A 21513-nucleotide genomic window follows, 5' to 3' on the forward strand; every position below is an offset into this window, starting at 1 on the left:
TGTGAGAGCCAGAAATCTTGCTTGTTTGTTATTGACCAAATACTTATTTTCCACCATAATTTACAAATAAATTCTTAAAAAATCCTACAATGTGATTTCCTGGACTTTTTTTTCTCATTTTGTCTCTCATAGTTGAAGTGTACCTATGATGAAAATTACAGACCTCTCTCATCTTTCTAAGTAGGAGAACTTGCACAATCAGTGGCTGACTAAATACTTTTTGACCCCACTGTATATATATATATATTTAACTAATATATTTATATAATTTTAACTGATATATTTATATATATTTTAACTGATATATTCATATTTTTAAGTGATATTTTTATATATATTTTAACTGATATATTCATATTTTTAAGTGATATATTTATATCACTTGACCTCACTAAAACACCCATACTTGTTAGCTTAGGCGCTAGTGTTGGCTGCTAAGATTTCTGTTTCTATAAGCACTCTGTATTAATAACTTATCATGTTATTATTGCAATAGACCTGCAATTACAGTCACATCATCAATCACAAAACCATCAGTCAACACCAGAGAAAATACTTAAAAACATATTTATACCATAGAACCTGTAAATAATTATGCATGCAGGTGTAGAATTCCTTATATTTTATTATTTTTGTTTCAGTGCTTTAGGTTATTGTAATAAATTATAATGACACAGATTTCTGATGTTATGACAGTAAACATTTAAGTTTATCTAATATTACCCTAGACGTCTTCCTATTTTAAATGTAAACGGCATCTGTAAGCAACGTTTGTGCAAGGAGCTACAACCAGGTAAACCTGATAGACACATTTAAACAGTACAGACTGTGCTAATACTATGACCTGCATCACACAAACATATTGGTTACATAATTTCTCTTATATCATGACAGGAAGATTAAAACATCCTCAAACATCTGTGTAAAATCTGTGTTAGTCCGATATGCTTAAATCTTCTTGTCTGCCCTATGATCTCTTCCATTTGCGGAACTCATCGGCAGCTTCAGCCTGAGTTGCCTTGATGTCACCAACAGCAATCAGCAGCTGTGCCATGTAGTATGTACACATGACGATGTGCCTTCCATGATCCAGATGTTCAATCACCTTAAATGTCTGCAGTGCAAGGGTAAAGTCAGACACCATGAAGACCAGGCCACCCAGCAAGACCAGAGAATGTCGCGTACGTGCTGCTAGAGTGGCCATCAGAACTATAAGAAATGCGTAACCCCCAACAGCAGGGACAAAGGTATTGGGGTCTGGTGTCTTCTGGAGGAAGGGAAGCAGGTAAACATAAACTCCACCCCCTACTGCCCACAGCAGAATGTAAAGGAAGTAAAGTCCATAAGAAGAGGAGTGAGATGAATATTTTGAGGAAAAGAAGGAGAGAGAGTATAACAGGTGGGCCACAGCAAAACAAGCCATTCCTGAAAGACACAAAAGGAATTAAACCAGCTGGTACCCAAAGTGTTAATTATAGTTCTATACCATAATCAAATAATCAACTCTGACACATGAATGGTTTAGAATCCACCCTGGCATACTGGGTGCAAGGCAGGGACAGGCCACAGCAGCACAACACTCACTCACCCATTTAGAAACTTACTTACACTTATGGGCGTTTTTTATGGGCATTTTTTCCTTGCTTCTGTTTTTAAAAGGTGGGAAGAACATTCAAAACCCTACACATACAGTGGGGGGGCGGCACGGTGGCTAAGTGGGTAGCACTGTCGCCTCACAGCAAGAAGGTCCTGGGTTCGATCCTCAGGTGGGGCGGTCCGGGTCCTTTCTGTGTGGAGTTTGCATGTTCTCCCCATGTCTGCGTTGGTTTCCTCTGGGTGCTCCGGTTTCCTCCCACAGTCCAAAGACATGCAAGTAAGGTGAATTGAAGACACCAAATTGTCCAAGACTGTGTTCGACATAACCTTGTGAACTAAAGAACCTTGTGTAATGAGTTGCTACCGTTTCCTGCCATGAATGTAACCAAAAGTGTAAAACATGACGTTAAAATCCTAATAAACAAACAAACAAACACATACAGTGGCCAGAACAAGAATTAATCCCTTGACCTTAGAAACCATGTTGGGTATAGCCAGGTTGATCTTTGTTGATTAACCAGCTTGTAATTTATAGCAATTACTTAACATATGCCAAATATACCATTAAATTATTCATTTATTGCTATGTAAACACAGCACACATGACCAGCATCCAAATTTTCCTAAGTATCTCCAGGTGAAGCAACATGCATTGTGGTGGCTGTACAGAACCTGGATCCTGGGGATCTACACTTGGACTTTGTTCACATTCAGCTGAAAAGTTTGACATGTCCTTCCCATGCCCACACAATTTCCTCTACTGTCCAGACCTATTCAGGGTCTATTGCTGCCTTGTGCCCAGTATTTTCAGGTAGGCACTGAACCTGAAACATGTCTGATTAGGATGAATTATGTTTTTTCAAGTTCATGTGTGTAATTTTTTACCATGAAGAAAAAGTTCTGGCCAGATGAGACAGGTGTCTCCTCCTGCAGACAATACCAGCCCTCCAGCTACTCCTAGCAGACTCCTTCCCCCATTGTAACTCAGCACTACAGCAGCCAATGAGAGCACAGGAGCCGACTTCACACCTGCAGCCAGAAGAGAGGGTGCAGAGTCTGGGATCCACAGGTAGAAATAGACTGCTGCGAAGGCGAAGAAAGGGAAAAGCCAAAAAAACTGAACGCAGCACTAAAGACAGACAGGTGGGAATGAAGCAAAGAAAGAGTAATGACACATTATTTTAAAAACAACATTGGAATGAATTTTATAGGTCAAATAATATCTAATAAAAAAACCTAAGAGTAGGTAAACACACAGGATACCTCTTAATTTAACAATTCTACTGCATTATACACACATGTACAAACAATAATAATGTAAGTAAGAAACCTGTGAATTTGTATTCGTATTACGGGTTATTACCGTGTTCCTGCGCTGTTTTCGATCATAAGCGTCTGTTTCCAGGATATCCATCACTTCTCCTTCTCACAGATGTTTGTATTTCACCTGGCTGTACAGTGTTTCTGAATGTAGCCTCTGTCTATCTGACTGGTGGCTCACTTTGGACTTTAGACCAATATGAGTGATGTGTTATCTGACAGATTGTTCAGCCATAAACACTGAACAGCCTGCCCCCATTATTTAGGACCCGTGACCCTGTGGTGAAATCATTAGTACGGGCAAAGGTTTCAGATTTTAAAGGTGGGGTCAGCATTTATTTCTACATCATTGCATTTTGTAATATTTGGTGATAACCAGCATAAGATCAATAGAATTTAAGCTTAAGAGCTAAACTGATGTATTTATGCCACCACAGGCAATGTTAACCAGAGAACAAAAATGATGTTAACCACCAACATTCAACCAATAAGGACAAAGAGGCATCTCTATTTGAGCAGCTCAAATGAAGCAGAGTTCATTTATTGTTAAGAAAGCTTTAAACTGTGAAACCTGTGTTACACAAGATACGTCAAGGACTCATCTGATCCCAGCACAGGATTTCACTGTCTTTCGGTCCATTTGAAGTGAGCCTGGGTCCAGAGACCTCAACAGTGTTTCAGTGTTACTTATGTATTGCTTTTTCTTTGTGTAATATAAGTTTACGGTTGCATTTTAAAAGCTGATACTACTGAGTCCATGTGAATATTTGTTAGTAGCATGATGGTTTCTCATGTTGTGCCATCCAAGGGCTCAAAGGAGACACAAATTAACCAAAAGTTTCTGGCCTTGTTCTTTACTGACTGATAATAAACGCAGACTGAGCCTTTCTGAGATCCCTCTTTTACACTCCAAAAATGTAAATGTATGTTTTATCCAGTAAATATTTTGACAGGCTGCTATTTTGGGATGCATTGAACCAAAGTTTCTAATTAATCTGAGCACACACTTCCATGCACATTCAAACATCTGCTTTGTCTTTTGTTTACCCTGTCCGCAGTACTTCCCTTTTTAAGATCACTTAACAATCAAGGACTTTATGGCCAGACTCCATGATTCACACGAATAATGATCAAGAAGCACAAAAAGGAACACCGGTCTATGGAGTGACGAATCAAAACTGGAACTGTTTGGCCACATGGATCAGTGATTTGTCTGGAACAAGAAAGTTGAGGCTTAACATCGCATAAAAATGTTCAATCAAAAGTGAACGTTAGGTGAATGTTTTTGGAATGACACATTGTTAGCTGAAATTGTTAACAAACTGTATCAGTCATGTATACCATTTTCTGTAGACCAGGAAAGATCACCAAGTATCAACACCAACAGTGTAATGATTAACATGCATGCTCTTGAATGAGCTTTAACCTTCTCCTCCCATAATCCTCCTCGGTTACACATAGCGCTTCAGCGGCAGAGGAAGAGCTTCATGGAGTGAAGAGATCGGTGGAAGAAAAATAACTACAGATAAGGTGAGAAACTTGCAGGGAAAGCTGGGAAAGCATTTTGAGACTGCATTGGGAGTAACTGAGTGGGGCTTTGGAGAGAGTAGATAGGGTGGAGAGATGAACTGATATGATAGAAAAAAAAGCAAAAGAGGAGGAGCCATGACAAGAAGTTTGATAGGTCCAGTCTGTCACTTACACTGTAAAATCCTTATGGTTAAATTCTCCATTACAGGTTGCTGTGCAAACATTACAATAAAGACAAAACCAAGGGAAATTGTAAACTCTACTTAGTACAACTAAACATTAAAGGCAATAGTAATGGGCAAAACAAAAACAGTGGTATTATATGTACTACAATATTCAGGGTGGGGGCAAAATAATGGAAATCTCTAGAAGCATTTTTAGAACAAAAATTGTGTTATTGTGAGGCAGATATCTACTTTACAGTCTTAAATCCAGAGCTTCCCATAAAGCTTAAATGATTGTACTGTATTACCTGTGTGTAAATATGCCATGGTTCCTTTTGTTTCTGTGCAGACATGGCTGACCAATCAGCACCCATACGGGTGGGAATTGTGGGATTTGGACACTTAGGTAAGTCCTCTAACAACAAACACACATGTAAAACTTATTATACCGGAGTTATAGCTTATACTTTATTATCAATTTATTGCATAAACCTACTCTAAAGGTACTTTTGTGTTAACGTTTTATCAAAGACAATTCGCCAACAAAAATGACAATCCATGTCACAAAGGGTCACTGGTTTGAAGACAGTATAAAGAAAATATGTAAATGATATACACCTGTCTTCAATCACCATTTAATATTTACTGTTAATAGCTTAGAGGTAAGGGCTCTGGGTTACCAACTGACAGGTTGTGGGTTTAAGTGTGCTAAGTAGCCACTGCCGGGCCATTGGCTCTATAAGTAAGTAAAAATGATAGATTATTTTGTTTTAGTAAAGAAAGCAAAAGTAACAACTACTTCAATACCTTCCACCTCTGCTTTTAATGGTCTTTGCAATTATACACAATCATTTATCTCTGCTCTCATAGGTCAGTTTCTGGTGGATCGCTTACAGAAAGAGGGTCTTAATGCAGGATTCTGTTTGGCCTTTGTCTGGAACAGAGATGCAGGCAAACTTAAAGACTCTGTTCCAAATGATCTCATTCTTACCAGCCTATCCGAATTTGCACACAAGTATGTATTCCCACACACGTACATTCATTTAATACAGCTGTTTATGCAAACTCACATTTAAAATGAGAATTAAGAAAGGTTTGGGTCACAAACATTTAATTGCAAATGCAAAAGAATTGCTTCAATTGATACATTTGGATATGCATTTAACAGTAAATTTGTCGTGATTAAAAGGTTTGTGCACCTCATCAGTAGCTCTGCATTAATTGTATTGTAGGCTTTGTCTCGTACAATTTGCATACATCCATACAAATATGCTGTTTTGCTTGGAATCTGCATTATGGTTTAGAACACTTGTGTCAGTAGAATTTGTACTTTTGTGTTTCAGAAAGGCGGATGTAATAGTGGAGGTCTGTCATCCTCAGATAGTAAAAGATTTTGGGTGTCAGTTCTTATCACAAGCAAATTTCCTGGTAAATTCGATCAGTTTTATTTTTGCTACGATGATTAAAGTGTAGAAAACTAAAATATAGTAACTGTTACATTTTTCCTAGGTGGGAAGCCCTTCCGCTCTGTCTGATCCAAAGCTGGATTGGGAACTGCGGCATGCAGCAAAGCATCATGGACACACGCTGTATGTGCCTAGTGGGGCGTTATGGGGTGGTCAAGACATACAGCGACTGAATGACAGTGGATTATTAAAAGTAAGGACTTTTGTCATAATATCATAATACTTTCAAAGTGTGCGTGTTTGATGTTGCACGTATGAGCAGCAGTTTGAAAGGATGTGGTGATCATTCTTACATAACACATTCAAGCATGTTGTGGTGTCTAATGTTTGTTTGGCTTTACCACAGGCTCTGTCTATTCGTATGTCAAAGCATCCCTCGTGTTTCCGCCTAGCCGGGGGCCTTCTCTCTGACTGGTCAGAAGGTGAGGGGAGACGTGTGCTCTTTCAGGGCTCTGTGGCTGAACTCTGCCCTGTGGCCCCCAACAATGTGAACACCATGGCGGCTGCTGCCATTGCAGCATCAAGCCTGGGTTTTAGTGGAGTGACCGGAGAGATTGTGTCAGACACAGCGTAAGTTACTTATTACCGGTGAAATCCATAAGAAAATTCTTATTTGGTAAAAGAAAAACTTTTACTGTTTTGAATATGGTTTTATTGTTTTAAAACCAATGAAACTCATTTATTTGGATTCATAATAGTTAGAGATGGCCGGTTGGTTAGACATATGACATGTCCACAATAAGCAATACATGATCTTACAAAAATATTAATGTTAATAATACGTTCCATACTTGTTTAAACAGAAATTTTTGTAATGTGAAAACAATTAACAGCACATATGATTGAAAACCAGAGAATCTAAGATTTCAATAGTACATTTACATTTACATTTTCGGCATTTAGCAGACGCTCTTATCCAAAGCGACTTACAGTACTGTGACAGTATATATTGTCTAAGCAATTGAGGGTTAAGGGCCTTGCTCAAGGGCCCAACAGTTTGCAACCTGGCAGTGACGGGGCTTAAACCAGCAATCTTTTGATTACTAGTCCAGTACCTTAACCACTAGGCTACAACTGCCCTTGTTGTACAAAGTACCTTAGATCTGATTGTTTTTAAACTGAGTGGTATTTGTATCTTCATTTTATAAAGCTTATTTTATATTGTCTTAACTCTCTCTCTCTCTCTCTCTCTTTTTGTCTGCTGCTGTTCAGTTTGGCTGATTATCACCTTGTGGAGGTGGAGGTAACAGGGCCTGATGGATTCTCTGTAAAAACAGTAAGACAGAACCCAGCCAAACTGGGAGCTGTTACAGGCAGCGCCACCTACACTTCATTCTGGAGCAGCTTACTAAGTACGACTGTATGACCGGTACCTTAGTGCTTATTAAGTCTGTAATAACGGTCCACAATAAAACTAATTTATTACCTTTTCAGTTTGCAAGGGTCATGGAGGGAGAGTCTATCTGTGCTGAAGATGACAAGAGAACCAACAAGCACACAAGAAGAACAGCAGCAGACTGAACAGATTACTGAAGAGAACAGAGAGAAAGAAGCCATCAAGCTTTTTACCTGCTTTTTATTTTAACCCCGATGCTGGTCAGAGCTGAGCACAGTTAAATTATTATACTTTACCTTTAGCATTGTAACTAAACAATACAAATAAAAAGAAAATAATTAAATATTTATATTTTTATTGACTTCACTGTAGTCCACTAACTACTTGAGTAATAGCTCCCCCTTGTGGAAGAACTGAGCTCACCATCCACACTCGATGATGCCTAGGGTGGTGGGGATAATATCTTTGTACGAGGGGTGAAACATTTTACATTTACATTACACCAGGAAACCTTCAGAAAAGGCCAAAAGTCATTAATAAAAAATTACCAAAACTACTCGATACTTATGAATCGTGCACAATATGATATGAACTACTGTCAGGAACAGGCCCGTCACAAAGGTGTAGTTCCTAAATTTAAAGTAAAAATATCTGGAGAACATCTCAGACTCATGCGTTCGAATCTCAGCTCTTCTGATGGCTAGCCAGGCACAGCAAGAAGGTCCTGGGTTCAATTTCCAGGTGAAGTGGTCCGGGTCCTTTCTGTGTGGAGTTAGCATGTTCTCCCCGTGTCTGTGTGGATTTCCTCCTAGAGCTCCAGTTTCCTGTGTTCACTGTGTTTGACATTAAAAACTTGAACTGATGAATTTTGAGTAACCAGTAACTACCTTTCCTGTCATGAATGTAACCAAAGTGTGTAAAACATTACTTTAAAATTCTAATAAATAAATAAGTCATCATTGGAGCCAAATTATTCTTACCACGCACTTTTAAACATGACTTCGTTACTAGGCAGATCTTAGAGTTTTACATCTAATAATTTAAATAAAGACATAAATGGTTATAGGGATGAATACTTACTTTAATGTGTGTTCTACAACAGTGTCACAAAAACTCCCGTGTTTGTGTACATCACAGTACATCTTGTGCATTAAATCTCTGCTACATTATTACATTCAGTTTCTATCACATTTTCTTTCACTAGGTTACAATATATACTGTATATTTCTTTGTTTTGTTTTGAACTTTTTCAGTCATAACTGGTGATTATGAACTATAACTATGATAAAAACTCTGAAGACAAAAAACCTGTGAAATTAACCTGTTTTATTCCCAATATAAGAGGTTTATATTCTATGAGGTTAAACTATTTTCAGACAATCTTGAGAAAGGAAATCTGTTTTTGTACCTTGACTGCCATAAAACTGGAACAAGGCCAGAGAATACGGTTGGAGTAAAGATCAAGACACATCCAGCGGTATTGCACAGTGTACTTTACTAGTTCCTCTTTCTTTCGCTGGTATGGTGTAAAATGTCTTGGCTTCTTACCCAAGTTTTTTGGTAAAAAGAGTTTCCAGCAGTAGCTTAATGCCTCAGTAGAGGTGTAATAGCACTAAGGTACAGAGAGACTGCATGATGTTTACATTCATACAGAAACAGCAGTTCATTATTCTTGAGAATAAAACAGAATTAGATAGAAACATTTCTTTAGTATCTTCCAAATCTACCAGTAAGTGTGGAAGACATCATCAATACAGCCGGTTTCGAATAAAATACAGTAGCTACTCACATTATCGGTCTACCTTTCAAAGAAGTAAGAACCACCAGGCAGTGAACAGATCAGAAGTGTGTGTGTGCGTAAATGTAGTTTTAGTTTTTCTCAGCTAATTCGACCGGTGGGCTCTTGTTCTTGTTTGTATACGGTTGGCGGATGTTCACCCGATCCTTCTCAGCCTCCAGATCTTCGTCGTATCTCTCATCTTCGTCCTCATCCTCAGCCTCGCTGTGGTGGGGTGAGGAATGGAGTGAGTGGGCAGGTGAGGGAGGCACAGAGGCAGGACGGGGGTAACGGAAGCCTGTGGTCTGTAAAAAAACATCATATGCGAATATTAGGACAAGGAAAGGAATGCTTTCCATAGGCCTTAATGTACGGTTGAAAACAGTTTTCCACAAGATTTAAAAGTGTGTCCATTTAAGATAAAGAGTGTTTGTGAGGCCAGGCACTGATGCTAGACCAGACATGGAATCCAATCTTTACTTAATTGCAGTTATCTTCCAAAACATATTGAGATGTGTATTATTTGATGGCTTACCGAGGTTGGGTCGTGAGGCTCGTATATATATGTCTCTGGGAAGGCTTTAGCCAGGGCCATGTGACGGGCAGATACATAATACTGAAAGGCAGAAAAAACACAAAAATTATGATTTTCATTATGATATCATTTTCTGATAAATCTGCAAATATTAAATCAGTATTTTTGCACATAGTGAAAAGTCAGCCTGGTTTCGGACCAGGCCTAGTGTATCAGGACAGTATCTCCAGTTCAGTAGGTAGTAATAGACCACCAATTTACCACACTCAACTTCTTTTCACTGTCATGCACCAAGGTTTAATCTCTCTCAGACACCAACAACAAACGTCTGTCACACCCTAATGTTCAACATGCATGTGTCTGAAAGAGACTGACCCGGCCCAAGTATCTCCAGTCCAGCAGGTCACTGAGGCGCTCGGTGCGGTTCCTCTGAATGATGCGCTGTCTGCGACTCTGCTGACAGAACTGAAACAGGAAGGAGGTCAGCTGGTTACAGGACTCGTCCACACTACGAAATCTTCTGTCAAGAATGTAGATTCCTGTGAAAGAGAGGAAGGTCTAAATAATACAGCATAACTAATAAACGGAATAAACACAGACTACACAAATCCTCTCAGTTCTATATCTTACCATAAGCAGATGGGTCAGCTATGTGTTCCTCCATGAAACAGCCAAACCCTGAGAGATTAGTGGAGATTGAGGGAATCCCCATCACAGTGCACTCAGCTGCAAGCGTGGAAGGAAGAAACATTCGATTCTTTATTGTGTTGGGGTAACAAATTAGACTGCTGTGCCACCCGAGCACCGGTTGGTGCACATGTGTGTGTAATGTTTATTTTACCAACCGGGTGTGTATCCCCAGGGTTCGTAGTAGGACGGAAAGACTCCAAGGTGGCAGCCTCTAACAAACTCCTCATAATCCATTGGCAGCAGAGGAGAAGTGGAGGACAGAAACTCAGGATGGAAAATGACCTGATGAAGAGGTAAAGAGGAAACACATGCTCAGTATCAGTTCTCTCTACGCCTCTGTGTGTAAAGCCAAGCGTGTGTATACGTGTGTGTACCTTGACGCGGTCCTGTGAGCTGTTGAAGAGGCCGATGCGACGAATGCTGCTGAGGATGGGGTCTGAGCTGTCCTCCAGCATGTTGTGAGTGCAGATGGGCGGCAGGCACTGGCGCTGTGTGGCAAAGATGGCTCTTTTCATCATGGTAAAATCCTCCTTATCCAACATCTTGGACACCTCTGGCAGCTGCCCTCTGATAGGATGAAATTTTGGTTTTATTTAGTAATCAGCAGGCATGCAAAAGTAATTAAAAGGAGAGATACTCACACTAGTAGTGATTCATAGAGTTTCTTTCCAAAGCGTTCTTTCACAGTCTGTGCTGTATCCCTGTGCAAAAGCAGTAAAGACGGCATCTCATTAGCACAGGCTTGTTATTGTGTTGATAGTCATGATGTAGCTGCATTTGAAAATACAACCTCTCTAATAAACTATTTAAAATGTGTCTCTTGAAGCAGGTACACACATCCACAAATTGGAATCAGTTCATCTGGACACAAAGTTTGGTGTGGAGATACGTTTTGTCACTCATCCAAGTGACTTCTTCAGTCTAAGCTGGAGGTAACCTTATATGCAGCCGATTTGGATAACGACCCACTGCAAACCAATGAAACCGGTGATCAGGTCCATACGCTGCATATAAGGTTGGGGTATTTACCACCAGCTCAGACTAAAATTTTGAAATGAAAAATGCTGTACTAAAATGAAATGAAATGCAAAATGTTCACTAATGGTTTCAGACTTTTGGTTCCCATTGTATATTAACCAAAACCTACAATCTCCTTAAAGTTCATTCTTACAAAATAACTCCCTGGTTTAAATGATTTATTAGTAGCACACAATAATTTAGGTACATCAGTAAGACAAAGGAGTTCTAAAAGCAGTCCTTAAAGCATTTAGGAGAATGGAGTGAAAATAATGTTATGCCTGCTTGAGACCAGCTACATAATTTACATAATTTAGCAGAACTCAGCAGTTTTTTGGAGTGTCTTGGTGTGGGACTTTACTACTGTATTATAAACCTGCAGTCTACATTTTACTACAATTTAATAGCCATTTAGCTCAATGTAATAATGAACATTTTACTACAGGTTTGTGAAAAGATGCTTGGAATCTGTATTTAAGTGTGTTTACATCTAACCCAATAGCTGGGCTTACCTAGGTAGGAAACAATGACTTCAAAATATCTGTCCAATGTCACAATGTGTGTATGAGACTCTTAGATCATTACATTAAGCAGATCCATTTCCATAATTATTTTGTTTACCAACAATAACACTGTCCCACCGGGAAGCTTCTGGTCCTCCTGATTACCCACCCCAGCTTTGTAGTCATGTTAGTTGGAATAATGTATGCTAGATGGAGGTTAGCAGTCCTCACAGTGCAACATCATGGTTACCAGAGCTGTTTTCGTACGGCTTGTCCCTTCAGAGTCTCCACGTTGAAGTTGTTGGTGCGAGCAGGCATGATGAAGAATGCTATCACCGTAACGTCACTGTGGTTGACCTGAGGACACACACACACACACACACACACACGATCGATCAAAGCAGCTTTCAGAGCTTTCTAAAAGTGCACTGTGATTGTTAATACTTTCCATTAGGTACACTACAGAGCTGTCTTAAAGGCTTTTCATCCAAAGAGCACTCGCAAACAACACTGACCCTCAGCAGATAGTTGAGTCTGGCAAGTGCTTCAAGAAATATATCAGCTCCTTTATTGGAGAACTCGTAGCGTCCAGCGATGAAGAGGAACACAGTCTTGTCCAGATTAAAATCTAAGTGTCTGAACACACATGACAGAATATTTAGTAAGATACAGACATGTTGTGTTTGTATTCGTATGTTTGTGAGAATAAATAATGCTCTAACCCATAAAAGTGACCTCTGATGAACTCTTGAATGCGAGCTTTGCTTTGAGCATGAAGGTTTTGGAACTCGTGCATGGCTGAGAACTTTTTCACGTTCAGACCGTTAGGAGTCACAATATCTGAGAGAAACACAGAATAAAAATGGAGCTAATAAGACATGAAATATTTTTATGTTTACTGAAGTCTGGATGGTGAAATGTCACCTGGTTTCCTTTTGAGTAAGTGTTCAGCCTCGATGGCTGTAATCTTAGACACGGTGGTGAAGACATGAGCACAGCGAGCTGCTGCCCTCTCCAAACAGTAGCGGTGATAGATCTGCCTGTCGCCTGCCTCCTTATCCACGTTAAACTACACAGACAAGAGAGACTCATTGTCAGAGAGCATGTAACACATTTTATTTGTTATTTTACTGTTTACGTTTGTGTTTTTTGTTATAAAATATTTTAACATACAGACCTCTGAAAGCTTGTTGTAAAAGTCCACATTGCCAGCACACAGGTATCGGCCGAGGAGCGTGGCGTGTGTGGTGAAAATAGTCCCTACAGGTAAGTGCCTGTTCCGACATAAAACCACCCCCAAACCAGCCAACCACTCATGAAAATGAGCCAAGATATGAGGAGGGTCTTCACACTGCGCTGCATACTAAACACACACAACAAAGATATACACAGTTCAATCAACACAGTCAAATAAAGAGCCAGTACTGCAACACACACACACAAACCTCTCCGAGCAGCCAAGCAGTGAGGAAGCCAAACAGCACGGCATCGTTAGCCTCTCGATCAAACCAGGGCACGCCAATGGCACACTTTTCCCATAGTTCACTCTTCCAGCGGTCCAGAGACCAGGCAGTGAAGCCCACATCCAGAAGAATCACATACGGAGAACCCTCGATGAGCCAGCGGCCAAAATACACCTACAGAAACACACACACACACACACACACACACACACACACACACACACACACACACACACACACACACACACACACACATTCATATAACTGTCATTACATTTATTCAGCTTTGTTCAACATACCCAGGATTAGTTCTGGCCTATTCTACATCTAGTGCAGATAATTAGTCTGTACGTTTTCCATACTACATTTTGGGTTTATTTCTGACCTTGGGGTGAATCTCGTGTAGTTTATTGTTTGTGCGTTCTATTCAAGTTGCCGTTTATTTTAATGTAGGGGCTTTGAAGAATACAGTAATCATTGCTAATCTCTGCACACTGTAGGTGCACACTTGCAGATTGCAACCCATCTGTTGCTATGCATGATGTATCAGCCCCCTCCAATCTGTCTATTTGCCCAGCACTAGGCAAATACCCCAAATGGCCAAAGGTATGAGGACACCTGACGATGAGCTTGTTTGACATCACATTCCAAAAACAGCCTGCACTGTTCTTGGAAGGCTTTTCAAATAATTCTGGAGTGTGGAGGAATTTCACGCTCATGCTGTTGAAAAAGTATTTGTGAGGACAGGTATTGATCTTGGACTAGATGGACTGGCTCACAGCTGTCATTTAAATTCATTCTAAGGAGGTTTAGGGTTAGTATGCCATGGCTCTGTACAGGCCACTTAATTCCTTGACACCAAACTTGGTCAACCATGTAAGGACCTTGTTTTGTGCACAAAGACACAATCACACTAAAACAGGAAAGGGCCTTCAACAAAATGTTGTCACAAATTTGTAAACAAAGATGAGCAAAGTGTGCTGGTACGAGAGTTTTATAGTAGATTGTGTGGTTCTTCTGCTGTCATTTCTTTCAGTTCCTTCAACCAATTTGAAATGTCACTGCCAGCAGTTTCTTTATTTTTGGAAGTAAACAGTCTCTCTAGATCACACGGTTTATAGGCTTGGTGAAACACACACAGTGAACTATCTAAAATATTTTGAACTGAAATAGACCGCAGTCTGGGTGTGAGATATAGATATAGCGTCTAACCTTTACACATGCATGCCGGGGAGGTGGCCCCCACTTCTCAGAATGAGGGTTTAGGGTTTCACTTACGCTATTCAGGCGCAGAATAGAAATACTGTGCATTGTGCATCTTTCTGTGCTTTTCAACTGAAAATAACTCAAAAATAAAGACATCCTGTTTAGATCCCTTGTGTGAGTACCTTGCAGCCACTGTTGTTCATTTTGTCGATGGTCCTTCTAAGAGCAGGGTTGGTCGGCTCGATCAGTTCGACCTGCGTTCTCACGCTGGACTCCATGTAGGGCCCGACCAAGAAGTAGTTTTCGCCCCATTCCTCACAGGTCAAACGAGCCTTCGTTTGAATCACTGTGTAGATGCCACCAACTGTCAAAGAGCACACACAAGTACTTTAAAGCAAGTGACAAACATCAGTGTTGTAACTTTAAAGTCTGACCTACAAAAGAGAATGTGACGAGACTCAGTTTAGCCGAGCTGAGTCAGAAGCACCCGGTGGCAGTCATGGTGCGTATCAGATAGCAGCTTCATAATTCACTAATTATTCAGCACTCAGATTAGGCAAACTTGAAACTTGTCATGTGACCTCACAATTTCGCATCAGGAATAGGTAACAATTTGAAATTGAGTGTGTGGTTTTTTAGTAGTTATCTGTCAGGTAAGCAATACTGCATTTATTCCAGGGAGAATAATGTATTGATGCACAACATACACCAACAAACCATGTCCATAAAAAAACATCATAGGTTATTTAAATTTGGATGTTTTATTTGCCTTGTTACTTTAAACCCCACCCACCAGGGACCTTTACTAGTCCAGTACCTTTACCACTGAGCAACCACATCCAAATCCAAACCCACATCTCATGGTGATATCAGCTGGCAGGGCGTCAAACAGGCATCACTAAAAGTCCTGTGACGGATTGGCGCATTGTCCAGAGTGTACCTGCCTTGCGCCCAGTGTTTCCTGTTGGAACATGACCAACCGCAACCCTGACAAGGATAAATAAAACTAAATATTTACAGTGTGAAACTAAAGTAAACAAATATATTTTTTCTTTTCTGTTTTAACCTATTTTTATCATGTGTGCCAATACTCTTAGAGCTTTCTTTTCTCTTTTTCTCCCAATTTAGCTATATTCAGATGGTGGGCTAACTGTAACTTTAATTTTAGTTCTCTCTAGCATTATAAACAAACATAAAACATTCTGACACAAAAAATATGTATTTCTTCATGACCAGGCAGTGGGCTGGTGTGGAATAACTCTGCATCTCAGCAGTGTTATAGTGTGTCCTCGATCCATTAGTCATGCAGTGTCAGACTTCATGTGTAGTGAAGGGGGGTGTGTGGTGGCCTTCGGCCCAAAAGGTCGTTGACTGCTGTGTCACATGTAAAAGTCATACTGCCCTGGAAGCCATCTACCTCTACACCCTGACAGAACCTTGCAAAAAAACATGAACAATTACTACAGATTATTGACAATGACAACCTATCAATTGCCAAGCAGCACTTGTGGAAAGGAGAAAACAAGAAAAAGAGAGACAAAGAGAAAAGAAAGCAAACAGAAGAGAGAAACATCACACATCGCACCACATAAAACAGTTAAGTATCATTAAATACACCTTTGATTAAATCCTTAAAAGCAGCAACAGAAAAAAAATTTGCCTACTTTTGAAGTTCTTTGTAATGTGTATTAAAAAAAATTAATGTGTATTTTAATAAAGAATGATCCTGAACCACTGTTGTGCAGTACATGTGAAATATCATACCTTTATTAGCCACCTCCCATGCAACCTCAAACAGAACTGCATCCTCCAAATCGAACTCCTCGTCCCATTCCTCCAGACCTGACAGTGAGGTCACCGAAACACTGCGTGCCAACGGCATACTGGTGGAATACAGGAAAAAGAACACCAAGTTACTCTGACATCCTCGTGAGACCATAAGTTCCTCAGCCTACAACACAAAAGTACAAAAGTAGTAGTAGTAATACATGGTAGGAGAGCCTAATTGGATACCACATTCCAAAACAATTGGCAATGATATGAAGCAGCATCCTTCATGTTCTTTGCGGCTATAACAGTCTTTAATGATCTACGCTTTTCTAAGATTTTAAAGTGAAAATTTGTGCCCATTCTGGGTATTGGTATCAGGCCACGAAAATAGGCACAAGACTGTCAGCACTGGTTCAGTATGTAAAAAAAAATCTGCTATCAATAACCCTGAAACAATAAAGAAATTATATGTAAAAAGACAAACATGTTCCTACTAACCTTTATCAGAATAACAGATTGACATGAGTTTTAATTAAGATTAACTAAATTAATAATGACTTGAACCAAGGTCCTACTCACAATATATGGTATAATTTTCAGATATGCTTAAAAGCCCCCTAAATATATTGATTTAGTAATTATTATATGAATTATCAGGTTAACTGTTTAATCTTTGTTGACGTTTTTGCACCCAGTTTCACAGAGAAATAGTAACTGTGTTGAAGTAGACGAATCCTCCCAAATGTGCCAACCTCAGTTAATCTGATATTATACACTATATGGACAAAAGCATTGGGACACACACACATTACAGCTACAGGAGCTTTTATGACATCCCATTCTAAATCCATTAATACGGAGTTGTTCTCCCATTTGCAGCTGTAACAGCTTCTACTCTTCTGGAAAGAAGAGTCCAATTCCAGTTGAATACTCACTCACTGGATTGATTTTATGAATGGACAGGCTTGTGGGTTGTGTGAAGGCTCACCTTGTGAATGAAGGTCTAATGCAAGAAAGGGTCTATTTTCTCTTTTACAGAGACATGATGATTGAAACCCGCACACACACACACACACACACACACACACACAGTGGCGTACGTGCATTCTTGCAACCCAGTTTAACATCAGTAACTACAGGAACCCAAAGCCACCACGATTATGATTTATATCTGTGCAAATACAGCAATACTGAACTGTAATAGATTAACCAGAATTAGAAAAGAAATTTAGATCAGAAAATTAGTACTGATCACTACTTCTCTTTGTGTTACTTTTATGTCGGATTATGACAGTAAATGTTAGGGGGCGTGGTCACAATGATGACAGGAGTAACAGTTCTGTTATGGAATGAAATCACATTGAATAAAATAAAGAAATATGTTTAGTAAATCTGGTGATATTACAGTCAATGAAGCCAAATGTTTATATTTAACACAGCGTTAGCCACTTAGTTCTCGCAAAGGCTTGTAAAACGAACACATTCGAATATCCGTCAGAATATCAGTAAAAATCAGAAAATTACTACATTTTAAAAGCTGTGTGTGTGTTTAACACACAATACACCTACTGTCCTTTTGATTAAAACACGTCGCTTCGACCTAAACGCTCAGTTCTCTTTTTCAAGCACTACAGAGGGACACTCAGAAACTGGGTTTGACACGCAGCCTGGTCAGCTAACACCACTACACCGCAGGTTTATTCGGCCGCAAATGCACATTTCTCTGTGTACCCGGTCACATATTTAACAATGAATAGATATAAACAGACACGGTGCACTTACTCTGCGGCAGCGACAGCGTCCTGTCCTCTTCCCCGCAGAACAGCGTTCACATCTGCGCCAATCAATCAGCCGAGAGGAGGCGGAGCAGCGACACACTGTGGGCGCGTCCCAAATCACATTCTACTTTCCCTGTGTCAAACACAGAGCGACTCCATTACTGTTGGCATGACCTTCAACATGCGGATGACAACACACTCATAGCAGCAAATCAGGAAAACCTGAAGGACCTTATAAGGAAGGAAGGGACTTCAGATCGTGGTTCTAATTACAGGAAGGATTGGGGGGGTCTGGGCCTCATAATCAATACTTGGACCAACCCCACAAGTTGTCACTGTATAATTCACATTCTTCTTCAGATCAATATAAAGAACACGAAAGTCATGATAGCAAGGCCGTAATCACAGTATACATGGGGGGTTGGGCATATACTGATGTACAAATTGTAAATAATCATATTCCACTCAAAATTTTTGCTTAATGTTAGGATCTGTCGGTTTTCCCATCGGTTGTTGATACACCAAGAATGCTTTAGAATGACAGGATCCCTCCATCCCCTATAACTTTGCCTCCCCTCCTCCCAGTATTCAATTCATGTCAACAACCTTGCATGATAACAAAAAACAACACTAATTTTAACTTTGATGGAGGAGATTATAAAGTGGTGGACAAGTTTTGCCTTCAATAATCAATAATTAACAGTAAATTATAGACCAGTTAAGAAATACAAACTGGAAAAGATTTGTATTTGGTCTCTCCAAACAAAGATCACAATGATCTAGACTATGGTCTTCTCTGTGGTTCTTTTTGCATGTAAAAGCTGAACAATAAAAATAAAACATGACAGGAAAATTATCAATGCTTTTGAACGTTAGTGCTGGCGAACACTTTTGACCTTGGACAACAAAGATGACAAACAAATAGACCCCCGACCAAATCAAACCAAACCTCTCACTCGAACTCCATATAACCAAACTGAATTTCTCTTATTTTTGGACACATTATGAGAAGAACTAATTTAATGGGACAGACAGTTATGCTTGGAGGAATTGAAGGTAAAAGATAGATACAGTTAGAGAAATATTGATACACAATAAAAAAAACAAAATCTATGTTTACACCTGACCATGAGCTTGTTGGACTTCCCAGTCCAACATCATTGGCATTAGTATGGATTTGCAGCTATAACAGCCTGCCTATGTTATATGTCTTGCAATCAACATTTCATTTTCCAAAGGTGTTCAGTGTGGATGATAGGGGTGGGTGGATCGATCCAAATATCAATACTATCGATACCAGCGTTGGTATTGGAATCGGATTGATACTAACGTAATGGGATCGATACTTTAGATTTACTTTTTCCTCCACTACATTCAGCACGTTTCTCCTGTTTCATCAGAAATTAGAGACCATGTGTGTACAGACTCCGCTCCTCTCACATCTTACATGCTCACCTCGCTCCTCCCTCCTGCTTTGCTGTTTTACTGTGGTACCGTCACGTTATTATGTTGTTAAAACCCTAACAGACATCAGTACATTGGTAAGCATTGGAAGATTGTGAAGTTTTTGAATACTTTGCTTTGTACATACAGAAATAGGGGCAATTTTATGGAAATCATAGCGTAAATTATATGTACGTAAAGTACGGATGCATCTTACGCACTTTGCGCACTCTACGCAAATTAATCGAACCATGCGTAGTGAGGCTCTCATTCCGTCTGCGCATGCGTAGTGAGGCTCACTCCGTGTGTTTGTGTTTTGATGAATAAGCGCTCTTTCTGTTGACTTTGTGCTTATAAATATAAACAGAATAGCATCTATTTCTATTTTAAATGACCAAAGACACATATATTCGGTCACTATTAAAAATTTACATATTTATTCACCCAGCAAACACAACTATGTGGTATGAGTTAGCCGCTTGGTGGTGATACGCTGTGATGGTAACGTTGTGAGAAAGTAAAGCACCAGAAACAAGAAGTCTAACAGCTTTAAACATCTGAATTTATCTACAACCCTGTGATTATAGAAACAGAAATCACTGCAATTAGTTTAGCAGCTAACACTAGCGACTAAGCTAACAAGTTGTTGGCATTGGATATTAACTCACAGCTGTAATGTCTTTAGTATAGTTAGTGTACTGCACACAGTGCACAAGTCTTTATTGTATATCTTTCATAATAATAATATTAGTAATGATGTATGAGTTATTTGGGTTTTAGTCAGTATCACAGCTGTGAACTAGTTGGCTGGGCTAGGTGTTGACACCACACGGCTGTTCTAGCCTTATTAGTAGGGGTGGGTGAATCGGTCCTAGTATCGATACTTTAGTTTTACTTTTTCCCCCGCTACATTTACAAACTCAAAAGAAGCTTTACTGGCATGACAAATAAGTACATCGTATTGCCAAAGCTCAGTTTTAGAATAAGAAACGTTTCTCTCGTTTCATAAGAAAGTAGACACGATGTCTGAAGACTAGATGAGCAGGTGGATGGTCAGGCACGTACAATGAACAACACTAGATGGCGATGTAACACTTCAAAACTGTGAGTAACCAGCAAACGAACGCAGCTTTAAAAAAAGGAGAAAACTCAAGTTCTCAATTCTCAAAAGGTTGTAGATAGATGTAGAACTGGTGCAAAAACTAAACACAGAAATATTGAAAGACAAAGCTCCAGTAGCCTGACTGCAAGTCTTTGGACTTGTGGGAGGAAACCAGAGTATCTGGAGGAAACCCACGAAGATACAGGGAGAACATGCAAACTCCACACAGAAAGGACCCTGGTCAGGGAATCAAACCCAGACCCTTCTTGATATGAGGTGACATTGTTACCCAGTGTACTACCGCGCTGTCGTCCTGCAAATTATTGGAGCTGTTTAATTAGTTTTTTATGTTTTTGACTCAGAAGTGATACATAAGTAAACATATATTATTTTCATTGTTAATAATCACTTCATTTCACTGGGCATGAGGCAAGAATTCAACTTGGACAGGGCTCCAGTCAGGGCAGAGTAGTTCTGTGTGCATTTTCTTTTCTGCATGGTTTTGCTAGGTTGGACAACCCAGGACCTCAGGAAACATGCAGCTGTGACACCCACTCTACCAGTAGTGCCAAATTATTATTATTATTATTATTATTATTATTATTATTATTATTATTATTAACAAAAAAATTTATTTTTAAAAGAATTCTGTTGTTTAAGGAATACACTAAGACTGAGAATGTACACAATGAAACAGTGGTAACACAGTGTTCTGTTTTTCTAATAAATAATGTAAACATTAAAGGTACTTCTAGACTAACTGCTGTCCATTATTGCTTTTCTACTGACGGGAATCCCCATCCCCAAGTTACACATG

The 21513-nt window shown here is 39.6% G+C and overlaps 3 protein-coding genes across 4 annotated transcripts; 1 reads left to right on the plus strand and 2 right to left on the minus strand.

Moving 5' to 3' along the window:
• Positions 1-607: 607 nt before the first annotated feature.
• On the minus strand, positions 608-3089 carry tmem86b (transmembrane protein 86B). The gene is made up of 3 exons (XM_063019024.1): positions 2960-3089; positions 2482-2725; positions 608-1425 (listed from the first exon to the last, which is right to left on the minus strand). Exons 1-3 carry the CDS (start codon positions 3008-3010, stop codon positions 968-970), a joined length of 753 nt encoding a protein of 250 aa, XP_062875094.1. The 5' UTR covers positions 3011-3089; the 3' UTR covers positions 608-967.
• Positions 3090-4340: 1251 nt separating this feature from the next.
• On the plus strand, positions 4341-8482 carry aspdh (aspartate dehydrogenase domain containing). Its single transcript, XM_063018494.1, has 8 exons — positions 4341-4446; positions 4960-5016; positions 5481-5625; positions 5954-6038; positions 6120-6269; positions 6423-6646; positions 7289-7428; positions 7511-8482. The coding sequence occupies exons 2-8, from the start codon at positions 4962-4964 to the stop codon at positions 7546-7548; spliced, it is 837 nt and encodes a 278-aa protein (XP_062874564.1). The 5' UTR covers positions 4341-4446; positions 4960-4961; the 3' UTR covers positions 7549-8482.
• Positions 8473-18244, minus strand: gys1 (glycogen synthase 1 (muscle)). Of its 2 annotated transcripts, XM_063018492.1 has the most exons (16): positions 18156-18244; positions 16368-16486; positions 14786-14967; positions 13380-13571; positions 13112-13297; positions 12859-13003; positions 12657-12774; positions 12450-12570; positions 12185-12291; positions 11056-11115; positions 10789-10981; positions 10570-10696; positions 10355-10450; positions 10100-10263; positions 9725-9805; positions 8473-9494 (listed from the first exon to the last, which is right to left on the minus strand). In XM_063018492.1, the coding sequence occupies exons 2-16, from the start codon at positions 16483-16485 to the stop codon at positions 9282-9284; spliced, it is 2103 nt and encodes a 700-aa protein (XP_062874562.1). In that variant the 5' UTR covers position 16486; positions 18156-18244; the 3' UTR covers positions 8473-9281. The 2 variants fall into 2 exon arrangements, with proteins under 2 accessions (XP_062874562.1, XP_062874563.1); XM_063018493.1 differs by lacking the exons at positions 16368-16486; positions 18156-18244 and adding an exon at positions 15421-15816.
• Positions 18245-21513: the final 3269 nt, after the last annotated feature.

Source organism: Trichomycterus rosablanca, chromosome 22, assembly GCF_030014385.1.
Source record: "Trichomycterus rosablanca isolate fTriRos1 chromosome 22, fTriRos1.hap1, whole genome shotgun sequence".
Lineage (NCBI taxonomy): Eukaryota > Metazoa > Chordata > Actinopteri > Siluriformes > Trichomycteridae > Trichomycterus > Trichomycterus rosablanca.